The sequence below is a fragment of the Hyperolius riggenbachi genome, chromosome 4, assembly GCF_040937935.1.
Source record: "Hyperolius riggenbachi isolate aHypRig1 chromosome 4, aHypRig1.pri, whole genome shotgun sequence".
Taxonomy (NCBI): Eukaryota; Metazoa; Chordata; class Amphibia; order Anura; family Hyperoliidae; genus Hyperolius; species Hyperolius riggenbachi.
This window is the reverse complement of record NC_090649.1, coordinates 142296292-142321397: the sequence shown is the minus strand read 5'-3', so window position 1 is coordinate 142321397 and position 25106 is coordinate 142296292. Positions and strand designations below refer to the sequence as shown.

At 45.4% G+C, this 25106-nt stretch overlaps 1 protein-coding gene across 1 annotated transcript in view; it reads right to left on the bottom strand.

The window, feature by feature from the left end:
* Positions 1-25106, bottom strand: part of CP (ceruloplasmin) — a 68681-nt gene that overhangs the window by 11581 nt on the left and 31994 nt on the right. The window contains exons 8-13 of the mRNA XM_068280741.1: positions 19131-19277; positions 18289-18506; positions 14935-15085; positions 12417-12629; positions 9930-10155; positions 8606-8745 (exon numbers count right to left, since the gene is read on the bottom strand). Of these exons, the coding sequence (XP_068136842.1) occupies positions 8606-8745; positions 9930-10155; positions 12417-12629; positions 14935-15085; positions 18289-18506; positions 19131-19277 (1095 nt within the window). The remainder of the gene's footprint in view (positions 1-8605; positions 8746-9929; positions 10156-12416; positions 12630-14934; positions 15086-18288; positions 18507-19130; positions 19278-25106) is intronic.

Here is a 25106-nt window from a genome sequence, read left to right as displayed (position 1 = left end):
CTGTAACAGTAAGGCAGTGGGCTAATATAGGTAGCCAGAATAGTTTCCCTCAGCATAGGTTAGATATGACAAATATGACAACATGACAAATTCAGCAATCTTGAGGCCCCCAACAAGACAAATTCAGCAATCATGAGGCCCCCAACAAGACATTCAGTAACCATGAGGCCCCCAACAAGACAAATTCAGTAACCATGAGGCCCCCAACAAGACAAATTCAGCAGTCATGAGGCACATAAATAAACAGCATTTCACATAAATAGGCAGAATGCCCACTTAATATGGTAGACACCTCTCACCTGGCTTCTGAATTCTCCTCTACTGGCTGCTGTGCCAGGCAATACTGTTTTTGGCTGGATTGGGGATGATGTGTGGGCTGAAAGGCCTGGCGGTGATGCTGTGGCCGGCCTGGCGGTGATGCTGGGCTGTACTTGGCTGGTTGAAGTAAATGTTGGCCTGACTGTTGGTGGTGATGCTGTGGCCTTTTTGACAGTGATTCTGGGCTGGTTGGCTGGTGGTGATGCTGGGCTGGCCTGGATAGTTTAGGTAGTGACAGGTGCACCCTAGTTTAGGTAGCACCAGGAGCCTCCCAGCTTAGGTAGTGACAGGACCCCCAAGTTTAGGTAGCGACAGGAGCCCCCCAGTTTAGTTAGTGACAGATACCCCCCAGTTTAGGTAGTGACAGGAGCCCCCAGTGTTTGTAGTGACAGGTGCCCCCCAGTTAAGGTAGTAACAGGTGCCCCCAGTGTTTGTAGTGACAGGTGCCCCCCAGGGTATGTAGTGACAGGAGCCCCCAGTTTAGGTAGTGTCACAGGAGCCCTAGTGGTCAGACCACAGATTGCCTTCCAATCGGTTTCTGCACACAGACCATGCAAGCTTTGGTCGCGATCTTTGCGCAGAAACAGACAGGAATTTGGGCAGCAGCCCGACCAGAAGGGAGCCTGTGAGATATGGGTGATTACAACGTCACCCACTGGTTCATGGGATTTGCCACCACCACTGGTATGGGCCAGTGGACCCGATTTACTGACTGACTAATCCTGCGAATAAAACGGTTAAACACACGATATTCTGTCTAGCCAACAACAAACAGTAGCGTATCTTCAGAGACACGGGATCACTTCTGTGTGTGTGCTGATAAGTAGGGTAGCGGAAAGTGAATGACTTGGAGAAAGTCGTTTATTCACGCAATATAAATAATTAATATATACAGACAATTATTAAAATCAACAATCGTTAAGACAGTAATAACCAGTAAGAAAATAAAAGAAGGGAGAAAAATACTTAGTAGGTGGAAAGAGGTCCTTTAGTGGGAAAACTTGTAAAGTCCTTGGTTTCAATCAAAGTCCAGAGTTCAGACCAGGCAGATGCCAGCATATCCTCAAGCTGGCATAAATGAGTTCAAGATGTTTCAGAATGGAGGACACTGAGTTTTAGTCCTCAGCCATTCTTATGCCCCTGCTTCAGTAGGAGGGAGTGAGGGCGGGGAGCTATACACCTCCTTCAAAGATGAGATGAGCCCTCCTCTTGTACTGGGGCTAGAAATCATATCTACCCATATATGGGCTCTATCTCACAGAACCGTACAGGTCAGGGCAGATTTATTAACATTTTCAGGTCTGTCTCGATTTACCCAGCGCCCTGATACCAGACATGAGGGGTGGGACCCCTGCGGTATCATCAGGGCATTTTGAGACTGCCTAACTGGTAGTCCTTACCTCAGAATGTTCTGAAACTTCCTCAGAACCAGCACCGGGGCTCATGCTACCCTTCCCCCACGTTTGGCACTGCTGCCACCTTAGGAACCCCAGAAATATGACAGATCTGGGAAGTTATAGATATGGCTATGAGACAGAGGTTATTCCCAGGCAAAGGCTTCTTTGAAGTTTGGGGCAGCCAGCTAGGTGTCATCTCCCCTGCAGTGAGGGAGCCAGTGGGTCTGGCTTTCCCCCCAGCTAGATTGCTTCTGCCAGGATGCTTGTCACCTTGTACCTGATGGATGGCCATCAGCACAGCTTGAAGCCAGGGCCCTCCAGGGCAGATTAGGCTCATTAGCATATCAAAAGAGCCATCCAGCCTGCTGGTGCTCTCTCTCTTGAGTGAGAAGGGACTGCAGCTGCCCCTACACACTCAACCCAGATCGCATCGATTGAAGCGCAATCGATGCAGAGCGATCGAGCGCGATCGCTTTCCTTCACGGGCGGTTACAGGACGCAACCGTCCGTGACAGGTAGTGACAGTGCCCCCCAGTTCAGGTAGTGACAGGTGCCCCCAGTTCAGGTATTGACAGGCGCCCCCCCAGTTCAGTTAGTGACAGGTACCCCCAGTTTAGGTATGACAGGAGCCCCCCAGTGTATGCAGTGACAGGGACCCCCCCCCCCCCCAGTGTATATAGTGACAGGAGCCCCTAGTTTAGGTAGTGACAGGGCCCCCCAGTATAGATAGACAGGTCTATAGGTGTCCCCAGTTTAAATAGCCAGATCTATAGGTGTCCTCAGTGGCAGCGGAGAGAGAAGAGAAGCGGTGGGGAAGGGAGGACGTTTCCCCCTCCCCCTTCCCTCACCTTGGGGCTCCCCCTCTCTCGCTCCCCCCTTTAGAATTAAGTGATGCGGCAGGCAGCGCCGCTGTGCCTGCCGCTTCTTTTCTCTCTCCGCTGCCACCCCAGGGCGGGCGGGCCAGCCACGTCCGGGTAGCTAGGGGGGGGCAGCAGCTAGCCAGGGGAGTGCGCATGCCCCATTTTGCCCTATGTAGGGACGCCCATGGCATGGTAGGCAGATAGGTAGCCGGGTAGGCAGTTATGTAGCCGGGTGGGAGGGTAGGCAGATAGGTAGCTGGGTGGGCAGTTAGGTAGCCGGGTGGGAGGGTAGGCAGTTAGGTAGCCAGGTGGGCAGATAGGTAGCTGGGTGGGCAGTTAGGTAGCCGGGTGGGCAGTTAGGTAGCCAGGTGGGAGGGTAGGCAGATAGGTAGCTGGGTGGGTAGATAGGTAGCCGGGTGGGCAGATAGGTAGCCGGGTGGGAGGGTAGGCAGATAGGTAGCTGGGTGGGTAGATAGGTAGCCGGGTGGGTAGATAGGTAGCCGGGTGGGCAGTTAGGTAGCCGGGTGGGCAGTTAGGTAGCCGGGTGGGAGGGTAGGCAGAAGGGTAGCCGGGTGGGAGGGTAGGCAGTTAGGTAGCCGGGTGGGAGGGTAGGCAGTTAGGTAGCCGGGTGGGAGGGTAGGCAGATAGGTAGCTAGGTGGGTAGATAGGTAGCCGGGTGGGCAGCCAGTTAGGTAGCCGGGTGGGTAGATAGGTAGCCGGGTGGGAGGGTAGGCAGTTAGGTAGCCGGGTGGGAGGGTAGGCAGATAGGTAGCTGGGTGGGTAGATAGGTAGCCGGGTGGGCAGATAGGTAGCCGGGTGGGAGGGTAGGCAGATAGGTAGCTGGGTGGGTAGATAGGCAGCCGGGTGGGTAGATAGGTAGCCGGGTGGGCAGATAGGTAGCCGGGTGGGAGGGTAGGCAGATAGGTAGCTGGGTGGGTAGATAGGTAGCCGGGTGGGCAGTTAGGTAGCCAGGTGGGAGGGTAGGCAGTTAGGTAGCCGGGTGGGCAGATAGGTAGCTGGGTGGGTAGATAGGTATCCAGGTGGGCAGATAGGTAGCCGGGTGGGCAGATAGGTAGCCGGGTAGGCAGAAGGGTAGCCGGGTGGGAGGGTAGGCAGTTAGGTAGCCGGGTGGGCAGTTAGGTAGCCGGGTGGGAGGGTAGGCAGATAGGTAGCTGGGTGGGTAGATAGGTAGCCGGGTGGGCAGCCAGTTAGGTAGCCGGGTGGGTAGATAGGTAGCCGGGTGGGAGGGTAGGCAGTTAGGTAGCCGGGTGGGCAGTTAGGTAGCCGGGTGGGAGGGTAGGCAGAAGGGTGGGAGGGTGGGCAGTTAGGTAGCCGGGTGGGTAGCCAGTGGGGGCCCCGACTCCTATGCTCCCCCTCACCTGGGTGTCCCCCCTCCTTACAAGCCGCGGGGAGGGCAGCCCGACTGTTTTTTTTTGTGTTTTTTTTCCCTTAAAAAAAACTATTTTCCCCGGGGGCCCCCTCCTATCCTCCCCCTCCCTCACCTCGGACTCTCGGAGGGGGAGGGCCCCCTCCTGTTACAAGCGGCGGCCGGCGGGTACAGCAAACTTCCGGGGAGGTATAGCAGAAGATAGAGGTCCAGCTGCCTCCCAGTCGCTGTCTCCTCTATGCCGCTCGCACTAAACCAGGAAGCAGTGCGAGCGGCATAGAGGAGACAGCGTAGCCCGGGAGGCAGCTGGACCTCTATCTTCTGCTATACCTCGCAGGAACTTTGCTGTAACCGCCGCCGCTCGTAACAGGAGGGGGGCCCTCCGAGGTGAGGGAGGGGGAGGATAGGAGGGGGCCCCCCCGGAGAAAATAGTTTTTTTTAAGGGACATAAAAAAAAAAAAAACAGTCGGGCTGCCCTCCCCGGCTCTCCCATGCAGCGCACGCCTTCTAGGGGCCCCCAGGTCAGGAGGAGGGGCAGTCGGGTCGGGGCCCACCGATGGGACCGTCGGTGGTTCGGCGGCTCTGTCCGAGCCTGGGTCCTAGGGTTAGGCACCACAAGGGGGGTCTGAGGGTTAGGCACCACCAGGGGAGTCTTAGGGTTAGGCACCACCAGGGGAGGGGTTTAGGGTTAGACACCACCAGGGGAGATTTAGGGTTAGGCACCACCAGGGGAGTCTTAGGGTTAGGCACCACCAGGGGAGTCTTAGGGTTAGGCACCACCAGGGGGGTCTTAGGGTTAGGTACCACCAGGATGGGGGGGGTCTAAGGGTTAGGGATAGGTAGAGGGAGGGTTCTGTGTGAGAATAGGGTTAGGTTTAGTTGTAGTAAAATGTTAGTAATATTTACGAATGTTTTAGTACAGTTATTACGAACGTACTTATATTTTTTATGATTTGATTTTTTGAAATATGTGAATTAAGTTTTAATCTGTACTAAATTACTTTTTAAAGGTTTATCAATATTATAATAAAAATTGTTACAAAATATTGTTTAGAAACTTTATAGTAGTATAAAATGTAAAGATATGATTTTGGATCCTGATCTGGTTAAATCATAAAAAAATAAAAATAAATAACAAACAGTACTTGGTTTATGTAAAGTACATCGTACATCGTTTATGTAAAATCCATTTTAAATCATAATAATTATAATCATCATTGTGAATATACAAACGTTATTGTAATTTTCTGTCTATAATTACAGAGAATAGCGTTTTACCAATACATTTCATCGAAATTATTTAATGATTTGAATTTGGAAAACATTATTGTAAATGAAATATTAAAATATAATTGTTTTATAAACGATATTTCAGATTAACGTTTACACCAGGCGCCCTTTTTTCCCGACGCCCTTTTTGCATGTATGCGTACTGGACACCAAATTGCAAAAAAAGTACTGTAGTTCAAATGAGGTCCACACACTCCAGGGTTGCAAAAATATATTAAAAAAAAGCTTTATTACACAGATTACAGGTAGAGAATTAATTGGCCTAACATGTTTTGGACTGTGCGTCCAAGGACAAAACATGATAGACAATTTTATGCTGTACCTGTAATCTGTGTAATAAAGCTTTTCAGTTCCATTGCAACCCTGGATTGTGCGGACCTCATTTGAACTAAGTAGCATTCTTAAATGCATTCTGATCTTAACTCTGCTGCTTAACTCATCCACCTCTCATCTAACTGCTCCTCTGTAATGATTGGTGTCAGCACACAGAGGATTTTTGTTTATTGGTGATCTGCAGTATCACCAATAATGCAGACGCTATACCCGATTATGTGTGATCTGCAGAATCACCAATAATACCAGTATAGCTAAACACAGGACACCTAATGTGGTAAAGTGTTTGGTGCAACAGTAAGAAAGGTTACCTCCCGAGGAGCGGGAGATACAGACTCTACTGCAGCCAGTGGACCCCTGAGGTGCATGGTGGCCACTGGCTGTACTCAAGCTGACCTCCTGAAGTGGAGGAGAGACAGACTGTACTGCAGCCAAGGATTCCCTGATGGATTGGGAATCAGACTGTACTGCAGCCAGTGGACTCCTATGGGGAAGAGGCCCCTGACTGAACTGCAGGAAGGACTTCCTGAAAAGCAGGAAGCCCTTGCAGCTAATTGACACCTGGAGGGTTAGTGTCACGAGTAGTACAGTCAGACTGATCACTTGAGGGATGAGTGACAGCCAGAAGGGTCAGACAGGCCAGGTCGGCAACACACGAGCAGATAAGGTACAGAGACAGAAGGCTGATTCGGTAACCGGGTACAGGCAAGGTTGGCAACTGGTAGACAGATGGGCAGAGGTACCGAATCAGAAAGCAAGAGAGAGGTCAACAGAGCCAGAGGTCATAACAAATATCAATAAGCACAATCCTAGTCTGAGGTGTGAGGTCCTTGGTCTCGACAGCCAGGAACTAGCCTAAAGAATAACACAGTATCCTATGCTTGGGTGTGAGGTCCTTGGTCTCAACACCCGGGAACTGGTCTAAAGTATAACACAGTAATGACACAGTAATCCTATACTTGGGTGTGAGGTCCTTGGTCTCAACACCCCGGAACTGGTCTAAAGTATAACACAGTAATGACACAGTAATCCTATACTTGGGTGTAAGGTCCTTGGTCTCAACACCCTGGAACTGGTCTAAAGTATAACACAGTAATGACACAGTAATCCTATACTTGGGTGTGAGGTCCTTGGTCTCAACACCCTGGAATTAATCTAAAGTATAGCACAGTAAACTTCAAGAGCGGAATCTGGCTGTGAATTCCCAGTTCCAACTGGTTCTAACACACTGTAGGATCTGACTGAGGTCTGAGTGCTCACACATAAGTATTCACAATAGCAGACAACCAGCAACTGACAAGCAAGTTCTATATATACTCAAAGCGCTACGCAGCGTCGCCCCCAGCCACTCAGCCAATCAGGAGTCCCGCTGGAATCAGCTGATAGTCCCGATCAGCTGATACCTCTCCTGCTGGCATAAAGGTCCTGTCTTCTGGCGCGCGCGCGCGTAGCTCTCCATCTGTGTGCACTAGAAGGCCCAGGCAAACCAGACACATGTTGCTGCATGGAAACCGCCGGCCTGAACGCGGAGATAGCCGCTCCGCCGCTAGACCGCACGGTGGCATCTCCGCTATTCATTACATCCTCTATCTCAGTTTTTCCATTGGTTACACTTCAAATATAGGATTAAGTTCTAGTTTCGGTCTCTACTTGCAAAGCTTTCCAACCTGGCTTCACCATACATACTACATAGTACTTTCCATATACTACCGTAATCTTTGCTCTGTGGACAATCTTTTCTCATTCACCTTAATCACCTCTTCCTACTCTCACATACAGGGCCCCATATGCAATTCACTTGTTCACCTGAGTTTTCTCCTAGGAGATAATTTTTCATTTTCAATTTAAAATAACATTCCAGTCCTTTTCAACTAAAAATGTCCCCAAAAGAAGTTGAAAAAGTACTATCAAAATTATTTTGAGCATTTTCTTGCTTTATGGTGGCTTAAAGGGCATTTTATTGACAAGTTTAACAATGTCAACTTGGAGAAAACTAAGGAGGAAAAGTGAATTGCATATGGGCCAGGATCTCTTATGTGCTTCTCTTCTTCTTATGAACACCCAGACTAATTCTGTGCATCACCTGACAACTTTCTCAAGGGAAGTGTACACTGGTACTTAAGAAAGCAGGTATTGATTCCTGTGATGCATGTGGGTAATGTACAGATTTTCCCCAGACCTCTACCAGGCACCATGGGACTGTATTAAGACGGACGAGATACTAGTACCCTGTGCGCTAGGCACTATGTATGGATTCCATTTGAACCTTATCCAGAACTTTGTATGCTGCTCCATTTCTAATGCACTTTAGATTTGGTTATTTCTTACTTATATTACTAGTTTTCTCTATAGATGTGTTACATGGTTTTGTATTTTTGCAATGGCACATTTATTGTATATTGTCACTTTGAATGCACTTTATGATACTAATTGTTTTTGGTTCTACGTGGAAGTGGTTTTGACTGAACCATGGAAATGATCTATGATCTATATTTGTGTGATACATTGCCAATTGTGGAGGTCTGTTATTCATGTTTTTAAATGGTTTTATGATCATTGAATATTGAATATACAGTTCTCTATTTACGCAACAGGTGGTTGAGTGAATTGGATCATTATTTTTCTTTAAATTGCTATTTTATGTTAGACATGTGTAATACAATATTGAATAGGTTAGACATTAGATTCATTTAATTTAAAAGTAAACTGAATCTACTAAAAAATCTATATTAAAAAAAATATGCCTTGTTCTGTCCTTGTGTTTGTGCAAGTATGCAAAACGTGGATGCCCCTTATATGGTACTCGCAAAAAGGTATACTTAATTAGCAATAAAAATCCTTGAATGGATAGAAACTGTTGAAGGCGTTATCCAATACTAAAAATGGTCTCCCTGTGTATGGGGGTCTTTGCTGATCCCCCACCTCCCCTGTGGAGTTCTTTTGTTATTTTACCTGAGTTCTGCTTTTAAAACATAAAAAGTTAAATTTAAATCATGTGAAAGTCAGCTTCATAATATTACCTTGAATTCCCAGGTGTACTTCATCTTCTTTTCTTTCCTTGCGTGATGTAAAGGTATGATCTTTGTATTCCCGGTAAACAGCTTTTTTATATTTTGAACCAAGGTGTGTCCGACCTTTGTTTAAAAATGCATCGCCGTAGCTTCAGCAGAAAAATGAGAGAGATTGTTGTGACATACAGTTTTCCAATCAACATTCAGAAGAACTTAAAGGGAAGGTTCAAGCAAAAAAAAAAAAAATGAGATTCACTTACCTGGGGCTTCTACCAGCCCCATGTAGCCATCCTGTGCCCTTGTAGTCACTCACTGCTGCTCCAGTCCCCCGCTGGCAGCTTTCTGACCTCGGAGGTCAGGGCCACATTGCATACATTTTTACGCATTCCAGCTAGTGCAGGAACAAAAATTTACGCGTTTCACCACTAACGCGTAAAAATGTATGTGTTAATGTTCCTGCACTAGCGGGAATGTGTAAAAATGTACGCAATTTGGCCCTGACCTCCGAGGTCAGAAAGCTGCCAGCGGGGGACTGGAGCAGCAGTGAGTGACTACGAGGGCACAGGATGGCTGCATGGGGCTGGTAGAAGCCCCAGGTAAGTGAATCTCATTTTTTTTTTTTGCTTGGACCTTCCCTTTAATGTTAGTTTTATACGGTTTACTAGAGTTACCAGAGTTGGTGAACTTCATGTCTGTGTATGAGTGTAGAGAAAACCTACCATAAAAAGCAGTGGTGTAACTAGAGAAAAAATCCTGGGGACTATGACAATTTGTTGGTAGGGCCCTGAGTCTTAGGCACTCTGGGTCAAGGAACACTTTCCTACCTCATGGATATGGGAAGGTTTGGCAGTATATGGCACATTCACATGCAGAGGTAAAAATCATAGACCTATGTTATCATGCTGACATAGATTTAATGATTTCCCTGTTTGCATATTTACTGCTCTTTCACTCATTTTGTGGATGTTTTGCTATCATTTTGTGGATTTTGTAGAACTCATCTAGGAAATCTGCAAAGTTCTAACATAGTTTGATGTATCTGTATATTCATATTGGAGTGCTAGCCTTGGTTGTAGGAAGGATTGTTAGTTTGCCAAACCCCCTCCTTCCTTACCTTCTGATGAGCCATGTTGTCTGCAGTGAACACACAGAGCCACTGTCTTGTCTCTGCACAAACAGAATTCGTATACTTGGACCTAATGCGAGGTCCATTTTTAAAGGGCAGACCAAGTTTGGTGGACTTACTTAGGTTATTAAATGTTCACCAGCCTTTGAAAAGATTATTAAATCAGACTCCTTATTGATCAATACTTCAAGGAATTTCCAATATTACCTCTCAGTATGGTGTGAAAGCCACTCATGTTCCCAAGTACGGTTTGGAGCATAGTCCCATTCAACTTCTTCGGCTGCAATGTAATATGTCTTTATTGTGATTATCTCAATTAGAGATTTCCTCTCATTACATGACTTCTCTTCTTCTTCACATAAGTTTACCTTGTAGTGCTGTCTCATTCCTCCAGAATAATGGTCTGTGGTCATACATTCAACATTGAAAACACCTGAAGAGAAGGTAAGGCAGAAGTGAGACTAATGCTTGACATACATTTATAGGTAGAAGCCGAAGGTAAGGCAGAAGTGAGACTAATGCTTGACATACATACATTGCCACAAACATGAATCAATTTTATTGGAATTCCACATGAACGACCAACACAAACTGATGTACACATGAGAAGTGGAACGAAAATCATACATGATTCCAAACATGTTTTACAAATAAATAACTGCAAAGTGGTGTGTGCATAATTATTCAGCCCTCTTTGATCTGAGTGCAATCAGTTGCCTATAGACATTGCCTGATGAGTGCTAATGACTAAATAGAGTGCACCTGTGTGTAATCTAATGTCAGTACAAATACAGCTGCTCTGTGAGGGACTCGGTTTGTCTAAAAGAATATTGGGAGCAACAACCCCGTGAATTCCAAAGAACACACAAGACAGGTCAGGGATCAAGTTATTGAGAAATTTAAAGCAGGCTTAGGCTACAAAAAGATTTCCAAAGCCTTGAACATCCCACGGAGCACTGTTCAAGCGATCATTCAGAAATGGAAGGAGTATGGCACAACTGTAAACCTACCAAGACAAGGCCTTTCACCTAAACTCACAGGCTGAACAAGGAGAGCGCTGCTTAGAAATGCAGTCAAGAGGCCCATGGTGACTCTGGACGAGCTGCAGAGATCTACAGCTCAGGTGGGAGACTCTGTCCATAGGACAACTATTAGTCATGCACTGTGCAAAGTTGGCCTCTATGGAAGAGTGGCAGAAAGAAAGGCACTGTTACCAGAAAGCATAGGAAGTCCCGTTTGCAGTTTGCCACAAGCAATGTGGGGGACACAGCAAACATGTGGAAGAAGGTGCTCTGGTCAGATGAGACCAAAATTGAACTTTTTGGCCAAAATGCAAAACGCTATGTGTGGCGGAAAACTAACAATGCACATCACTCTGAACACACCATCCCCACTGTCAAATATGGTGGTGGAAGCATCATGCTCGAGGGTTGCATCTCTTCAGCAGGGACAGGGAAGCTGGTCAGAGTTGATGGGAAGATGGATGGAGCCAAATACAGGGCAAACTTGGAAGAAAACCTCTTGGAGCCTGCAAAAGACTTGAGACTGGGGCGGAGGTTCACCTTCCAGCAGGACAATGACCCTAAACATAAAGCTAGGGCTACAATGGAATGGTTTAAAACAAAACATATGTATGTGTTAGAATGGCCCAGTCAAAGTCCAGATCTAAATCCAATCGAGAATCTGTGGCAAGATCTGAAAACTGCTGTTCACAAATGCTGTCCATCTAATCTGACTGAGCTGGAGCTGTTTTGCAAAGAAGAATGGGCAAGGATTTCAGTCTCTAGATGTGCAAAGCTGGTAGAGACATACCCTAAAAGACTGGCAGCTATAATTGCAGCAAAAGGTGGTTCTACAAAGTATTAACTTAGGGGGCCGAATAATTACGCACACCCCACTTTGCAGTTATTTATTTGTAAAAAAAAATTGGAATCACGTATGATTTTCGATCCACTTCTCACGTGTACACCACTTTGTATTGGTTTCACGTGGAATTCCAATAAAATTGATGCATGTTTGTGGCAGTAATGTGACAAAATGTGGAAAACTTCAAGGGGGCCGAATACTTTTGCAACCCACTGTATGTACCTGCCTATTTTTTCTGATACATACACCCATTATAGTAAACTATTTACACATTACTTACTGTATGTGTAAGCAAAAGTCTTTTTTTTTACATATAATATGTCAATAATAAAATACTCCACAATTTCCAGGCTGGATCGGTGAAGATGGGAGACTGCTGTGCATTCCCGGTCTCTGCCTACCCATCGGGGTCACTAGGATTGGTGTCACCCAGTGCAGAAACTCATGGTGTTACCCTGTTACCCCATGAACCTTCAACCTTACCTGACTAAACAAAACCAATAATATTTTTTTGTAGTAGAAAAAAGATCTACCAGTACGGTATATTTTCCTAGCCTTACTCCACTCTCCTTTAGCCTGGACCTTGGTGTCACACCCACTGCAGATGACACCAGGTGCGCTCTGCACCTACCGCACCCTCTAGGGATGCCACTGTTCCTTCTCATATTTCAGATAATGTGCAGATAAGAAGACAAAGGTTTAGAAGAAAAGTACTTAACACATTTGCAAAATGAAATGAAAATGTTTACTTGCGGAATGTGTAGACCCAGAGTGAACATTGCACATTTTCTTTTTAATATCATATTGAAGCAGATTTATGTAGCTCACCTGCATTGTCTGGCTCCATCAAAATAGAATATGAGATATGTGGGAATAAACCTGCAACATCTTTTCTGGTTTCATGAACATTTATGGTGTTTCCTGAAAAGTGGATTCCATGCATGTCGACTTCTGAACCAAGTCCCAGCATGTGCCAGTGTATGGACTCTCCCGTACACATTTCCAGCCCAGGCTGATTCCCATACATGTACCCATTGATGGCTGGAGACAGTGAGTGAAAGAGAAGAAAGCCATTAAATATAAATAGATACGGCATATAGGAAGTTTGCTGTACATTATCACATGGAGCTTCCCAACGTATAAACTTCCTTTTATTCCAACTGCTTTAGATCAAGGACCTCTTTTGCATTTCAAAGAGAAGGCTGATATTGGTGGATGAATGCAGATGGTAGCAGTAGAGTAGCAGTAGAGTCGTTTTTTTACATTTTGGGGGCTTTTCTGCACATAGCCGACATAGCAAGCTGTATTTGTATTTGCATCAGCTGCTCTCCCTGGACTCAGGCCTGACCTGTTTGGGAGCTGTCAGTCAGGAACCAGAAATCATTGCATGGCTGGCTGCATTATGTATGGGGTTGACATTGGGATGAATGGGAAGACATGCATAAACTGAATCAGTACCGCAAGTTGTGCCTTTGAGTGACCAGAAGAAGCAGTTGGTCTGAGGCCCAGGTACCACTAAATAGACTTCCATATACAGACAAACAGGGTCCAATAGGTTGTAACTTGAGTCACATGTAAGTAGGAGACTGTACTTGTAAACAGCGGTTTAATTTGAACTACTCCTAGGGAGGTGTCACACTTGCATCTGTGGGAAGATGATTCCCTACAAGTGTTTTGCTGGACATTTGTGCGCTTTGGGGTGCATTTTAATGCATGTGGTTTTTTTTACAGTAGCCATTGATTTCAATGAAAAAATGCATGTGTTGTGTGGGGAAATAGTGCAGGTTGTATCTTTTTTTTTAATGCTATGCGGAATTGCATATGCCTCCGGAAGATGCAGGGGCAAAATCAACTGTTATTACATGCGATTCCGGTATGTGGCTAAATGCTATGGATTTGGAGTGTGACCCCTGCTTCACTAATTGCAGTCCAGGTAATTTATCTCACAGTCTAAAGGGGTCAAGTTGTAATAATAAAGTGCATATCCATATTCACAGGAACACAAAACCACATACAAATTCTATTCAAACAGCAAAAAATATGTTTCTAGTATTTTTAAAATAGGAAGTATTGGTTTTCTGCAGTAATTTGATTAAAAGTAACCAACCTGGCTAAAGATTTTCCATTGGGATCAATTGCTACACTAGCCTTGCACCATGTATAAGACATATCTTATGCATTACTCCTCTCTGGAAGCATGTACAGTATTTGGGGCTCCTAAGCTTTCACAAAGGAAGCTCACATATTCAGTGAATCAGTGTTATGCAACACAAGTGGGCTAAAGAGGCACATGAATAAGAGAGAGCAAACAGCTTCAAGCCAAATGGCTTGAAATACAGCATAGTCCCTGGTATCATGATGCCAGACACATGTGCTTGCCGGTTGCTTGTAGATGGTTCATCCTCTACAGTCTATGGTGTTTAAAGAGACTCTGTAACAAAATTTGTATCCTTATTTCTTGTATCCTATAAGTTCCTATAGCTGTTCTAATGTGCTCTGTCTAACTGCAGCCTTTCATAGTTGCACAGTGGCTGTATTATCTCTGCTATATGATCTAATCTTCTCTCCTCTGTCGGCTCTGTTGGGCTCAGGCAGTCAGGTTGGAATGTGCTGTGCTGCTTGTGATTGGCTAGAAGCTATACACACCCTCTCCAGGCCCCCTGCACACTCTGTATGACTCACACTTGTAAGAACTCTCAGCCTATTGCTTGCTGTGTCTTTTGTTTGTAAACATTGGATAAAAATGGCAATTACAAGCCAGGATTGCAGCAAGGAGTGGCAGAAACAGCACAGAGGGGCCCAGGAGAACCTAATGAATAGAATGGTATGCTTTTTATTGTAAGAATTTTAGAGTACAGATTCTCTTAAAAAGAAGAACTTCAGCCTAAGCAAACATACTGTCATTAAGTTTCATTAGTTATGTTAATGAAAATAGATAGGTAATATATTTCTCTTACCCACCCAGGCAAATGTTTGTGATTTCATGGGGGCAGACAACTTTTTGGTTGAAAGGAGGTGACAGGGAGCATGAGACACAGTTCCAACTGTCCTGTGTGCTGATCACCCCTCCCAGTTGTTAGGCAACGAGAACAACACCATCAGAAATCCCATCATACTTTGCACAGCATCAGGGGAAAAATGCCAGGGCAGTTTTGTTCTGTGCAGCTAAAAATGAGGTTTGGGTAAGAAAAACAAAGTTCTGATGCTGTGAAACTGCTGAAGAAACACCAAGCCTTTTCAATGCTGCTAAGTAGATTTTTAGTCTGGAGATTCACTTTAAATTAGGAGGTGGTGATACAGGAGTGTAACTACTGGATATGAATTAGTTATATAATAAAATACTTACAATGCATCATATTAGACTCCTGGAAATCTGAATCCTCTGGGTCTACAGCTTGTGGGTTGCCAGCAAACATATCGATGTTGTCCTTCAGGTACCAGCTCTTATTTTCATCAAATACAGTGGGCATCATAAAGAAGTCGTGAGCAATTCCTATCTGCAAGGAGAGGACATGTACGGTGTATTAATGCATACCTACCACTTGGCATGACCATACACAGTCCAGTAAGTACATATGTGGTGGCAGATTACAGTACTCCCTTCATCAATTAATTAACAAACAAACGTGTATGCACAGTGCAAAATATATGAATAACCAGGCTGTTTTACTTGTTTTATCTTGCTTCCTGAAAGAGTTAATTTCTATTCCTGCAAGTGACAGCTTCAGTATTTTTGGTACCTTGTCAGGAATATAGTAAACATCACTGAAAAAGCAAATTACAGTCATACAAGTTTTCCTGGCAAAATACAACTTCTGTATAAAATACATGAACTATTGACCTTTTTTCTAACTCCGGGACACTTAATAGGCTGCCACTGTTTAGAGACAGTAAAACATTCAACCTACTTTGTAAATGTTTAAGTATAAAAGGAAACCCTGAGGTACTTAAAAAATGTCATTTTTAGGAGTAGGAGGATAACTATAATTGTTTATCTCATCAGTTTATTTTCACCTCAGGTTCACTTTAAGTCACAGTAACCAGGACCAATAACTATCAAAATCTTGTCTGTCTTGTGTAGAGTTAGCTGCCTGTGGATTCATTGTGGATTTATGATTATGGCATCAATCAGCTCAGTACATAGATGTGTTCTCATAGTAATTGGAAGCCTGAAGTCTATCCTTACCAGCAGCCTCCGCCTGTCTCCAATGTAACCAATTAATGTACCAGACCAATGTCAGCTCTTTTATAGAGATGAACAAGGGGAATGTATTGGATTCCATCCATGCTCTGTCATAATCATGTGATTAGTTGTATGAGTGAAACGCAGGGGAGGACTGGCCCCGCCCGAATCTTAAGTAATTAGGGCCAGCCGCTGCTATACGCAGCGGCTGCAGACATACCACAGGTGACAGGTTCGCAGTGGGGATCGCCACCTCGCGCGATATTTCCCGGCAAGTTGAAGTATCCAATCAGAGAAGGGGCTGAGGCGGCCGGCCGTGGTGTGCCCTTGTGCGTGGCTGCGCTTGCGGTGTATGTGAGCGGCACAAGGACACAAATAGCTTAGGTCCTCTCCAGCCCGGTGGGTTGACCCTGCTTGACTCTGCCCCCCGCCTGGAGCCATTGCCGCCCGCAACGTGCTGCTGTGCCTGCGGTGTCATCGGAGTGAGCTGTCTCACTCTTCAGCTTTCTGTGCTGGGGGGGCTGGGGGCCTGGAGCTGCGGCTACGAGTGGCTGGCTGGCTGTCCTGGCTGGAGGAATCGGACACTCGGGGGGGGCTGGGAGTCGGAGATGCCACCTATAGCTGCTTGCTGCTGTGGAGGAGGAGGAGGTGTAGGACTGAGGAGACAGGAGGATAGAGGAGGTCGGGTCCAGGTTGCCAGAGGAGAAGGTGGTTTTTATAAATTTTGTTTCTGTACTTCTTCTCCCTTTTTGCCACTGAGTTACTCACACTTTGCTGCCTGCCTACCTGCTACTGCTGTCAAATTCAATTCATCTGCCCAGGCCAGTGCCCTCTGAGTTTTTTTGTGTGTGATAATCATCCCCATTCTGACCCTGGCCTAAGGGGGAACGATTTTCCTTCTTGTGGTGTGATTGGCGGCAGGGGAGGGGGGAGGCAGGCAGTTAGGCACTGTCAAACAGGTAGTTGGAGGGGGGGGGGGTAGGTGTCAGACAAGTAGTATGTATGGTGGGTGGGCAGGAGTGGGGTAAGGCATCACCAGGTAGGTAGGTTTGTGTGTGTGTGTGGGGGGGGGGGGGTTGTTTAAAGGAGTTATCAGGCATTTTTAATGAAATAAGTGCTACTTACCCGGGGCTTCCTCCAGCCCCAAGCTCCCAGCATGTCCCTCGCAGCAGCTCTGCAGTCAGCCATTCGCTGCCGTTGCCTCCCAGTCCCCGGCAATGGCACCAGTCCGACCTGGATGTCGGCCTGTACTGCGCCTGTGCGAGCAGCACTGTCAATCACCGCCACGTGGACCGGAGTGTACTGCGCAGGCGCAGTAGTTCTGCGTCTGCACAGTACGCTCTGGTCCATGTGGCGGTGATTGACAGCGCCGCTCGCACAGGCGCAGTCGGCTTGACGTCATCGCCGGGGGCTCGGAGGCAGCGGCAGCGAAACAGCTGACTGCAGAGCTGTGGCAAGGGACATGCTGGGAGCTTGGGGCTGGACGAGCCCTGGGTAAGTAGCACTTATTTTCATTTAAAAAAAAAAAGCCTGATAACTCCTTTAAGGTTAGGCATCAGACACAGACAGGTACATTGTGCGGAGAAATGGGGTTAGGCATCAGGTACGTAGTGTGTGTGTGTGTGGGTGTGTGTGTGTGGCTGGGGCTGTTAGTCATCACAATTTGAAGATTCGCACAGAAGAAAGATATGGCTTTGGGCTGGGGATGCCGTGAAACGGGCCTCTAGTTTGTGTTGTCCCCCCAGGCCAAAAGGTCCCAGTCCTCCCCTGGTGAAACGTGTGTTTACTTTTTGGTCTAGGTTTGATAATGGTTTCACTAATACAACGGGTAAGCTGAGCTTTATCATGAACTGATACTAGCCAACATATTGGAAGTGGATGGGGTTGTGTAATGCCAAGGATAAGTACATGGAAGGTACCAGACCTGAGAATAATACGCTTGGGCATACAGATATATCATATTCCTTTATCCCACTGAAAGATCTGCCGATTTATAGGTCTGCGTATATTCAGATATATTTAGAACTCTGAGATCCTACAATGTTTGCCTGTACACTGCAGTACTTTTCCCCTGACCATCATATTGGGTATCATCCTTATTAGGCACCAACAGTAGATAAAAAACATGTTTCCTACAGATTTCAGGAAAGACCATTAAGGCCCAGGCATTGGGCATCAGCGGCCCAAGGGGGCGGCTAAACATGGAAAAGGAGTTGCTGCATATGGAAGATCAGGCTGCAAATGGGGAACAACACACAGAAGAGGGAGCTACTGTACATGAAAGAGTGAGGCTGCTGTACATGGATGGTACACATAGAATGGGATGCTGCCAATGGCAGGGTAGCAACAAGAAAGTTGGGCAAAGAAGTATAAATCTGACCTTGATTTCCTATCACTAGTGGGCCGATAAGTTGATTCTCCTGAACTGTTCACTTTATAACAACTGGGACACAACACACACTTTTTCACCTCATTATTTTCCTAGTCCACCTGCTACAAATGTAAACTATTACTTACCTGTTTATAATCTTTTGTTAAGCTCCTACACACTAGCAAAGGGCCAACAAGACCAGAATTGGTGTCTCTGACTACATCAACCGAGGAGTAATAAAGCCAAGGCAAACAGTTTGTGTCATGCAAAGTGTTTCCAACGCTGTTTGGAATGTCCCATTTGTATGTCACCATGTCACCTGGAGCCACGTGGGAAGCATGGGAGTGCTCACTTTGTCCCTTAGCTGGAAGAATTTCAGATGAAGTATTAAAAAAATGTACTATTTATGTATAAATGCATAGGCTAAATAACAGCAAAGCACAGGAGGATGGAAATTTGCAGAGACCTCATAATAGATCATGCTGGGAATGTTTCATGAATCATGTTCAAAAAGTTTGGAAAGACTTAAGGCCCCTTTTACACTTGCCTTGCAAACCTGCATTGCGTTACCTTGTATTTCCACAGGCTAAGTCAACGGCAATGCAAGGCAATGGGGCCTGGAACATTTACTGTGTCACGCCGGAAGTGCCTGATCCACCACAAAGTCAACAGCGTATTGCCGTCCGACTTCTGTGGCAACAGTAATGTAAGTCAATGGCCGACACAGGAAATGTAAACATGTTGTGTTGGTGGCAGCAATGTGGTGCACATGCACAGAACAACAGGAATATGACAGGGAAACCCGGGAATCCCAGTGACCTACTTGACCAATTACATAGTTACTGATACTGTTAAGCACAGCTGCATTTTTAGATGATCAGATGATAAATTCAGGAAGACCCACAGGTCTTGTTTATGCTGATCCTGCCATGTGCACTGTACAAATATAAATTTACAGTATACAAGTCAAATGTATATTTAAGGTCACCTTTAGAATCTTCACCAGTATTGTAAACAGCTCCTTCCATATCCTTTGTGTAGCTCACTCCATGAGCTTGGATGCTGTATGGTCGGCTTGCTTTGTTCTTAAATGTCACCATGACTACGTCCCCTACTAGTGCCACTATTGGAGGTCCTAATGAACAGAAAAAAAAAAGTGTATAATTGATAAATCAGTTTATATGTGCCAAAGCAACCTCACATTTGGGGAATAGAACTTGATGCATCAGAGATCAATAAATGACACTGGAAACAAGGGTTCAACTATTACCCTTTTAGTAGCTGTTATTATGGTCTGATATGACCCAAGTAAAGCAGGCCATATACAAATCAATTTCCCTGCTCAATTCCTGGCAGATTTGATCACTGTGATCTATTGTACAACATGTTAGATTGATCATAACTTTGATAGACTTTTGGCACTCATCGATTTGAATTATCGAACGAACTGGACTCATTGTTTAGAATTATAGAACAGACAAGAGTAACACAGTGCAATGCTGCTGTTCAATTGCTCTTTAATAGATAGTTTGCTGAAGTCTGTTAAAAATCGAGGTACTGTATGTGGTAGGAATCATTCCCTCTCTGATCAGATTCAGATCAGAGAAGAATAGATAATTTTACCACACTGGGCAGTAGGGATGGTCGCTGGATTCCGTGGAATTATAAATTCCGCGATTCCGAATGGAATTTGGTGATTCCGGTTCCGATGTGACGGAACGGAATTGCTATAGCGCTAACACGGAATTTCCGCAGAAAAATATGAAATTCCGTGGAATTTTACGGAATTCAAATTTTTTTCCCCACCAAACTGATTTCTGCCTAATAAGAAGAATTTCTCCTCGATAGACTCCCTTCCTCCCTTCCTCCCAGAGGGAGGAGGGTCTCATCTTCCAGGGAATTGTAGGATTTCAAAAGCCAGCTTACATACCTTGGCTGGGAATTTAAACCAGGTCTAGTGCTTGGTATACTTGGTAGGTAGCTCTCTTCACCACTATACCACCACCACCACTACTTGCTGAAGCCAGCCTAGCATGTACCATTATGATATATCCAAGAGAAAAATGAGCTTGCTTCGGGATTTGTAGGATGTCAAAAGTCAACTCACATACATTGGCTAGGCCCAGGAATTGAACCCAGGCCTACTGCTCTGTAGGCTGCTATCCTAACCATTATACCACCAACATAACACACTACAATGCTACATGCTGAAGCCTGCCTAGCATGTACCATTGTGATATATCCAAGAGAAAAATGAGCTTGCTTAGGGAATTGTAGGATTTCAAAAGCCAGCTTACATACATTGGCCGGGAATCAAACCCAGGTCTAGTGCTCGGTAGGCTGCTGCTATCCTAACCATTATACCACCAACACAACACACTACAATACTACATGCTGAAGCCAGCCTAGCATGTACCATTGTGATATACCCAAGAGAAAAATGAGCTCTCTCTCTCTCTCTCTCTCTCTCTCTCTCTCTCTAGTACTTGATGCCATTGAACTGAATTTTCAGCTTAAAACCATCAACGGATACCAGCTAACTTTCTCAGTACCACCACCCTATGGTAAACAGTCTGGCACATGCCACAACATATACCTATAGATTGATTTGCTGAGTAAATCTATAGATATATGTTGTGGCGTGTGCCAGACTGTTTACCATAGGGCGGTGGTACTGAGAAAGTTAGCTAGGGTTTGTTTGCATATTAGTGTATTATATATATGGATTTGAATTTATGAATTTAATAAAACTGTATATGTGATGGTATGTATAGGCGCATGAGTGATTTTTAATTTTTTTTTTGAATACTTGAACGGTGGGGGTGTGAGTAACCCCATTTATCACTGATTGCAGCCAAGTGAATTTATTTTAGATTGAGTGGGCGCAAAGCTACTTATTTACATCAACGGATACCGGCAGAATTTCACAGGCAATTTCGGAATACCGCCGGATTGAAAAAGCAATTCCGTTCCGACCTAATGGAATGGAATGACCAATTTCCACCTAAAATTGCGGAAAATACAATTCCGCGGAAAGCGGTGACCATCCCTACGAGAGAGAGAGAGGGAGAGAGAGAGAGATTAATCTACATGGCTATCTGGAGTTCTCTTCGGACAACTGTTGAAGACAAAAGGCAAGGCCATGCCTGGGTGGGCTTGAACCACCAAACTTGCAGTTAACAGCCAAACGCGCTAACCAATTGTGCCACAGAGACTGTGTACCACAAAGACTGTGCATGCAGTTGCTGTTGAATGATTTTATGAGGATGTATGTGTGTCTTTTGGAGGGAGGAAGTAAGTCTGCTCCAAGAAGTTTCAGCATGTAGTGTTGGTGGTATAATGGTTAGGATAGCAGCCTACCCAGCACTACATCTGGGTTCGGTTCCCGGCCAATATATGTAAGCTGGCTTTTGAAATCCTACAATTCCTTAAGCAAGCTCATTTTTCTCTTGGATATATCACAATGGTACATGCTAGGCTGGCTTCAGCATGTACCATTGTAGTGTGTTGTGTTGGTGGTATAATGGTTAGGATAGCAACCTACTGAGCACTAGACCTGGGTCCAATTCCCGGCCAATGTATGTAAGCTGGCTTTTGACATCCTACAAATCCCTAAGCAAGCTCATTTTTCTCTTGGATATATCATAATGGTACATGTTAGGCTGGCTTCAGCATGTAGAGTTGGTGGTGGTGGTAGTATAGTGGTGAAGAGAGCTACCTACCAAGCATACCAAGCACTAGACCTGGGTTCAATTCCTGGCCAAGGTATGTAATCTGGCTTTTGAAATCCTTCAATTCCCCGGGTCTCGTCTTCCCTCTGGGAGGAGGAAGGAAGGGAGGAAAAAAAGGACTTAGGGAACAGTTAATAGGGTTTATGGGCTACCATATAGCATAAACAAGGTTCCATTTGCGATTATTTTAATTTTTCCGCCGGGATCCGGAATTCTGTGGAATTTCGCAAAACTCTGGCGGAATATTCGTAGCGATGGAATTTAGCGCTAGCGGAATCCACGAATTCCGTCGGAACGGAATTTGCGCTTTCCAATCATATGTGTGTATGGCCACCAGTGGCATCACTAGGGGGGGTGTGGACCGCATCAGGTGTCACAAGCTCCAGGCCAAGGTAGAGTGTAGTAATATAGATATAGACCTGTTTTGCTACAAAAAAGTATTATTGGTTTTGTTTAGCCAGGTCAGGATTATGCTGTAAGAGATGGGTGGCACATTGAGTTTCCGCACCGGGTGAAATTAATGCTAGTGAGGCATTTGCCAGTGTTGATCGGATACCTCATTATCCTATTCGAGTTTGGTCGAATTCGGATAATAAACTATCCGAATTCACTCGAAGTTCGATATTCGAGTTAATCGAATATCCGATTCGACCTCAGATATCCGACGTCACTATCCGAGTCTGTATTCGAGTAAAATATTCGAGCTGGCCTTAAATAGCTTTTAAAACTTGTATTGGAGGTCAATGATGCATGAAACCACCTTTTTTATGAAGAAAAACATCAAGTGATTATGTGGTGATGTAGTAGTTATAAAAAAAAGGTATCAAAAACAGTAAATTAACTTCATGAAAAGTGTTTGCATGAGAAGGTGTGTCCAAAATGGTTGTAAGTTGTAGGTCTTCATTTACGTCGTCTTCATCTTCTTCTTCTATATCTTCTTCTTCTTCTTCTTCTTCTTCTATATCTTCTTCTTTTTCTTCTTCTTCTATATCTTCTTCTACTCGAATCTTCTTCATCTTCTACTTCTTGTATCTTCTTCAATTATCTTTTTCTTCTTCTATATCTTCTTCTTCTTCCTCTTCTTCTATATCTTCTTCTTCTTCTTCTATATCTTCTTCTTCTAACTTCTATATCTTCTTCTTCTTCTTCGTCTTCTTCTATATCTTCTTCTTCTTCTTCTTCTTCTTCTTCTTCTTCTTCTTCTTCTTCTTCTTCTTCTTCTATATCTTCTTCTATATCTTCTTCTTCTTCGTCTTCTATATCTTCTTCTTCTTCGACTTCTTCTTCTATATCTTCTTCTTCTTCTTCTATATCTTCTTCATCTTCTTCTTCTATATCTTCTTCTTCTATATCTTCTTCTTCTATCTTCTTCTTCCTCTTCTTCTCTATCATTATATTATGTGTCTTGGTTTTCCTTTCTTTTGTAATATTTTTTTTACTTCATTTGTGGAAATATTTTATTTTAATAACAACATATTTATATTTGTGTTGATGGCATAATAGGTAGGTAGTGGCACATTGCAAGCCACAGCGCCTTTTTCTGTGTACCCTGGCGGTGGTAAAACACAGACATCAGCAGGAGGAGGAAGTAGTTGCAAGTTGTAGTGTGGTAATAGCTGGTAGGAGAGTGGGTGGGCAGGTGGCAGGCTGGCAGCAGAAAATAGTTCTTCTTCTGTTCTCCTTGGTAGTGGTAGCAGCACACAGACAGCAGAAGCTCAATGCAGCTACAGGAGGAGGAGTAGTGTGTGTCAGGCAGTGTGATGTGACTGACATAATAGGGCCATAAATAAACAGCATGAGGTTCCAGACAGCGGTCGTGAAGCCCACATTGTGTCCAATACACAATTGGGACAGCAGAGTTTTCAACCCGGACACCTCTAAAATAATTACAATTATTTTTTTTTCCAAAAAAATGCAGGCAGCTATTTTTGAGTGTAATAGCTGGTGGCGCATGGGCAGCAGCACCTTTTAATGTGCTCCCTGGTAGTGGAGACACAGACAGCAGGAAGAAATACAGCAGCAGGCAGCGTGAGGAGGTTGAGTGTGTGGCAGACTGGCAGGCAGCAGGCAGGAGGGCAGGCAGCGAGACATAATAGGCCCTGGTTCCTAGTGGTGGTACCAGGGCCGTAAATAAACACCATGAGGTTCCAGACAGCGGTCGTGAAGCCCACATTGTGTCCAATACACAATTGGGACAGCACAGTTTTCAACCCAGACACCTCTAAAATAATTTAATTTTTTTTTTCAAAATAATGCAGGGCAGGCAGCTATTTTTGAGCGTAATAGCTGGTGGAGCATGGGCAGCAACACCTTGTAATGTGTTCCCTGGCAGTGGAGACACAGACAGCAGGAAGAAATACAGCAGCAGCAGCAGGTGTAATGTGTGTGCGACACTTCATGTCCCCCTCTCGCCGACAACAGGGGCCAGGAATTCGCCTTCCACCCAAGCCTGGTTCATTTTGAGAAACGTCAGTCTGTCCACAGACTTGTGAGACAGACGAGATCACTTCTCAGTGACAACTCCACCGATTGCACTGAAGCGACGCTCTGACAGTACGCTGGAAGGGGGGCAGGAGAGCACTTCCAGGGCGTACTGCGCAAGCTCGCTCCAGATCGGCAGGTGCTTGACCCAATACTCCATGGGATCAACAGGGGCAATGCTGTCAAGCCCGCTGAAGGACCCCATGTAGTCAGCCACCATGCGGGTCAAGCGCTGTCTGTGACTGGAGAAGGATGCTGCTGCAGGCACCTCCTCTCTAGTCCTTGGCAGCTCTACACTCATGTAGAGCTCGTTGGTCAGAGACAGCAGGTCTGTGGTGCGCGTGCGCTTGCTGCTGGTGGATGCAGGCACCTGCTGCTGCCTCTGTGCTGGCTGGACAGTGGGGGTGGATGTCTGAGGGAAGGCTTCCTCCAAGCGCTCAACAAGGGACAGCTGCAAATCCCTCATTTGTTGCGCACGGTCTCCTCCTGCAGGCAGGAACTGGCTGAGCTTCCCCTTCAGACGTGGGTCCAGCATCATGCAGATCCAGATGTCCTCCCTCTGCTTCATCTGGATGAGCCTTGGGTCCTTGCGCAGGCACCTCAGCATGTGCACTGCCATTGGGAAAAGTCTGGCCACGTCTGCTGGCACATCATCGGCAGCCCCAGAGCTGACAGTGCTGTCCTCCTCTTCCTCTGCCTCCTCCACCTCATCCTCTCTCCACCCCCGCACCAGTCCAGCTGCGCTCTGCTGT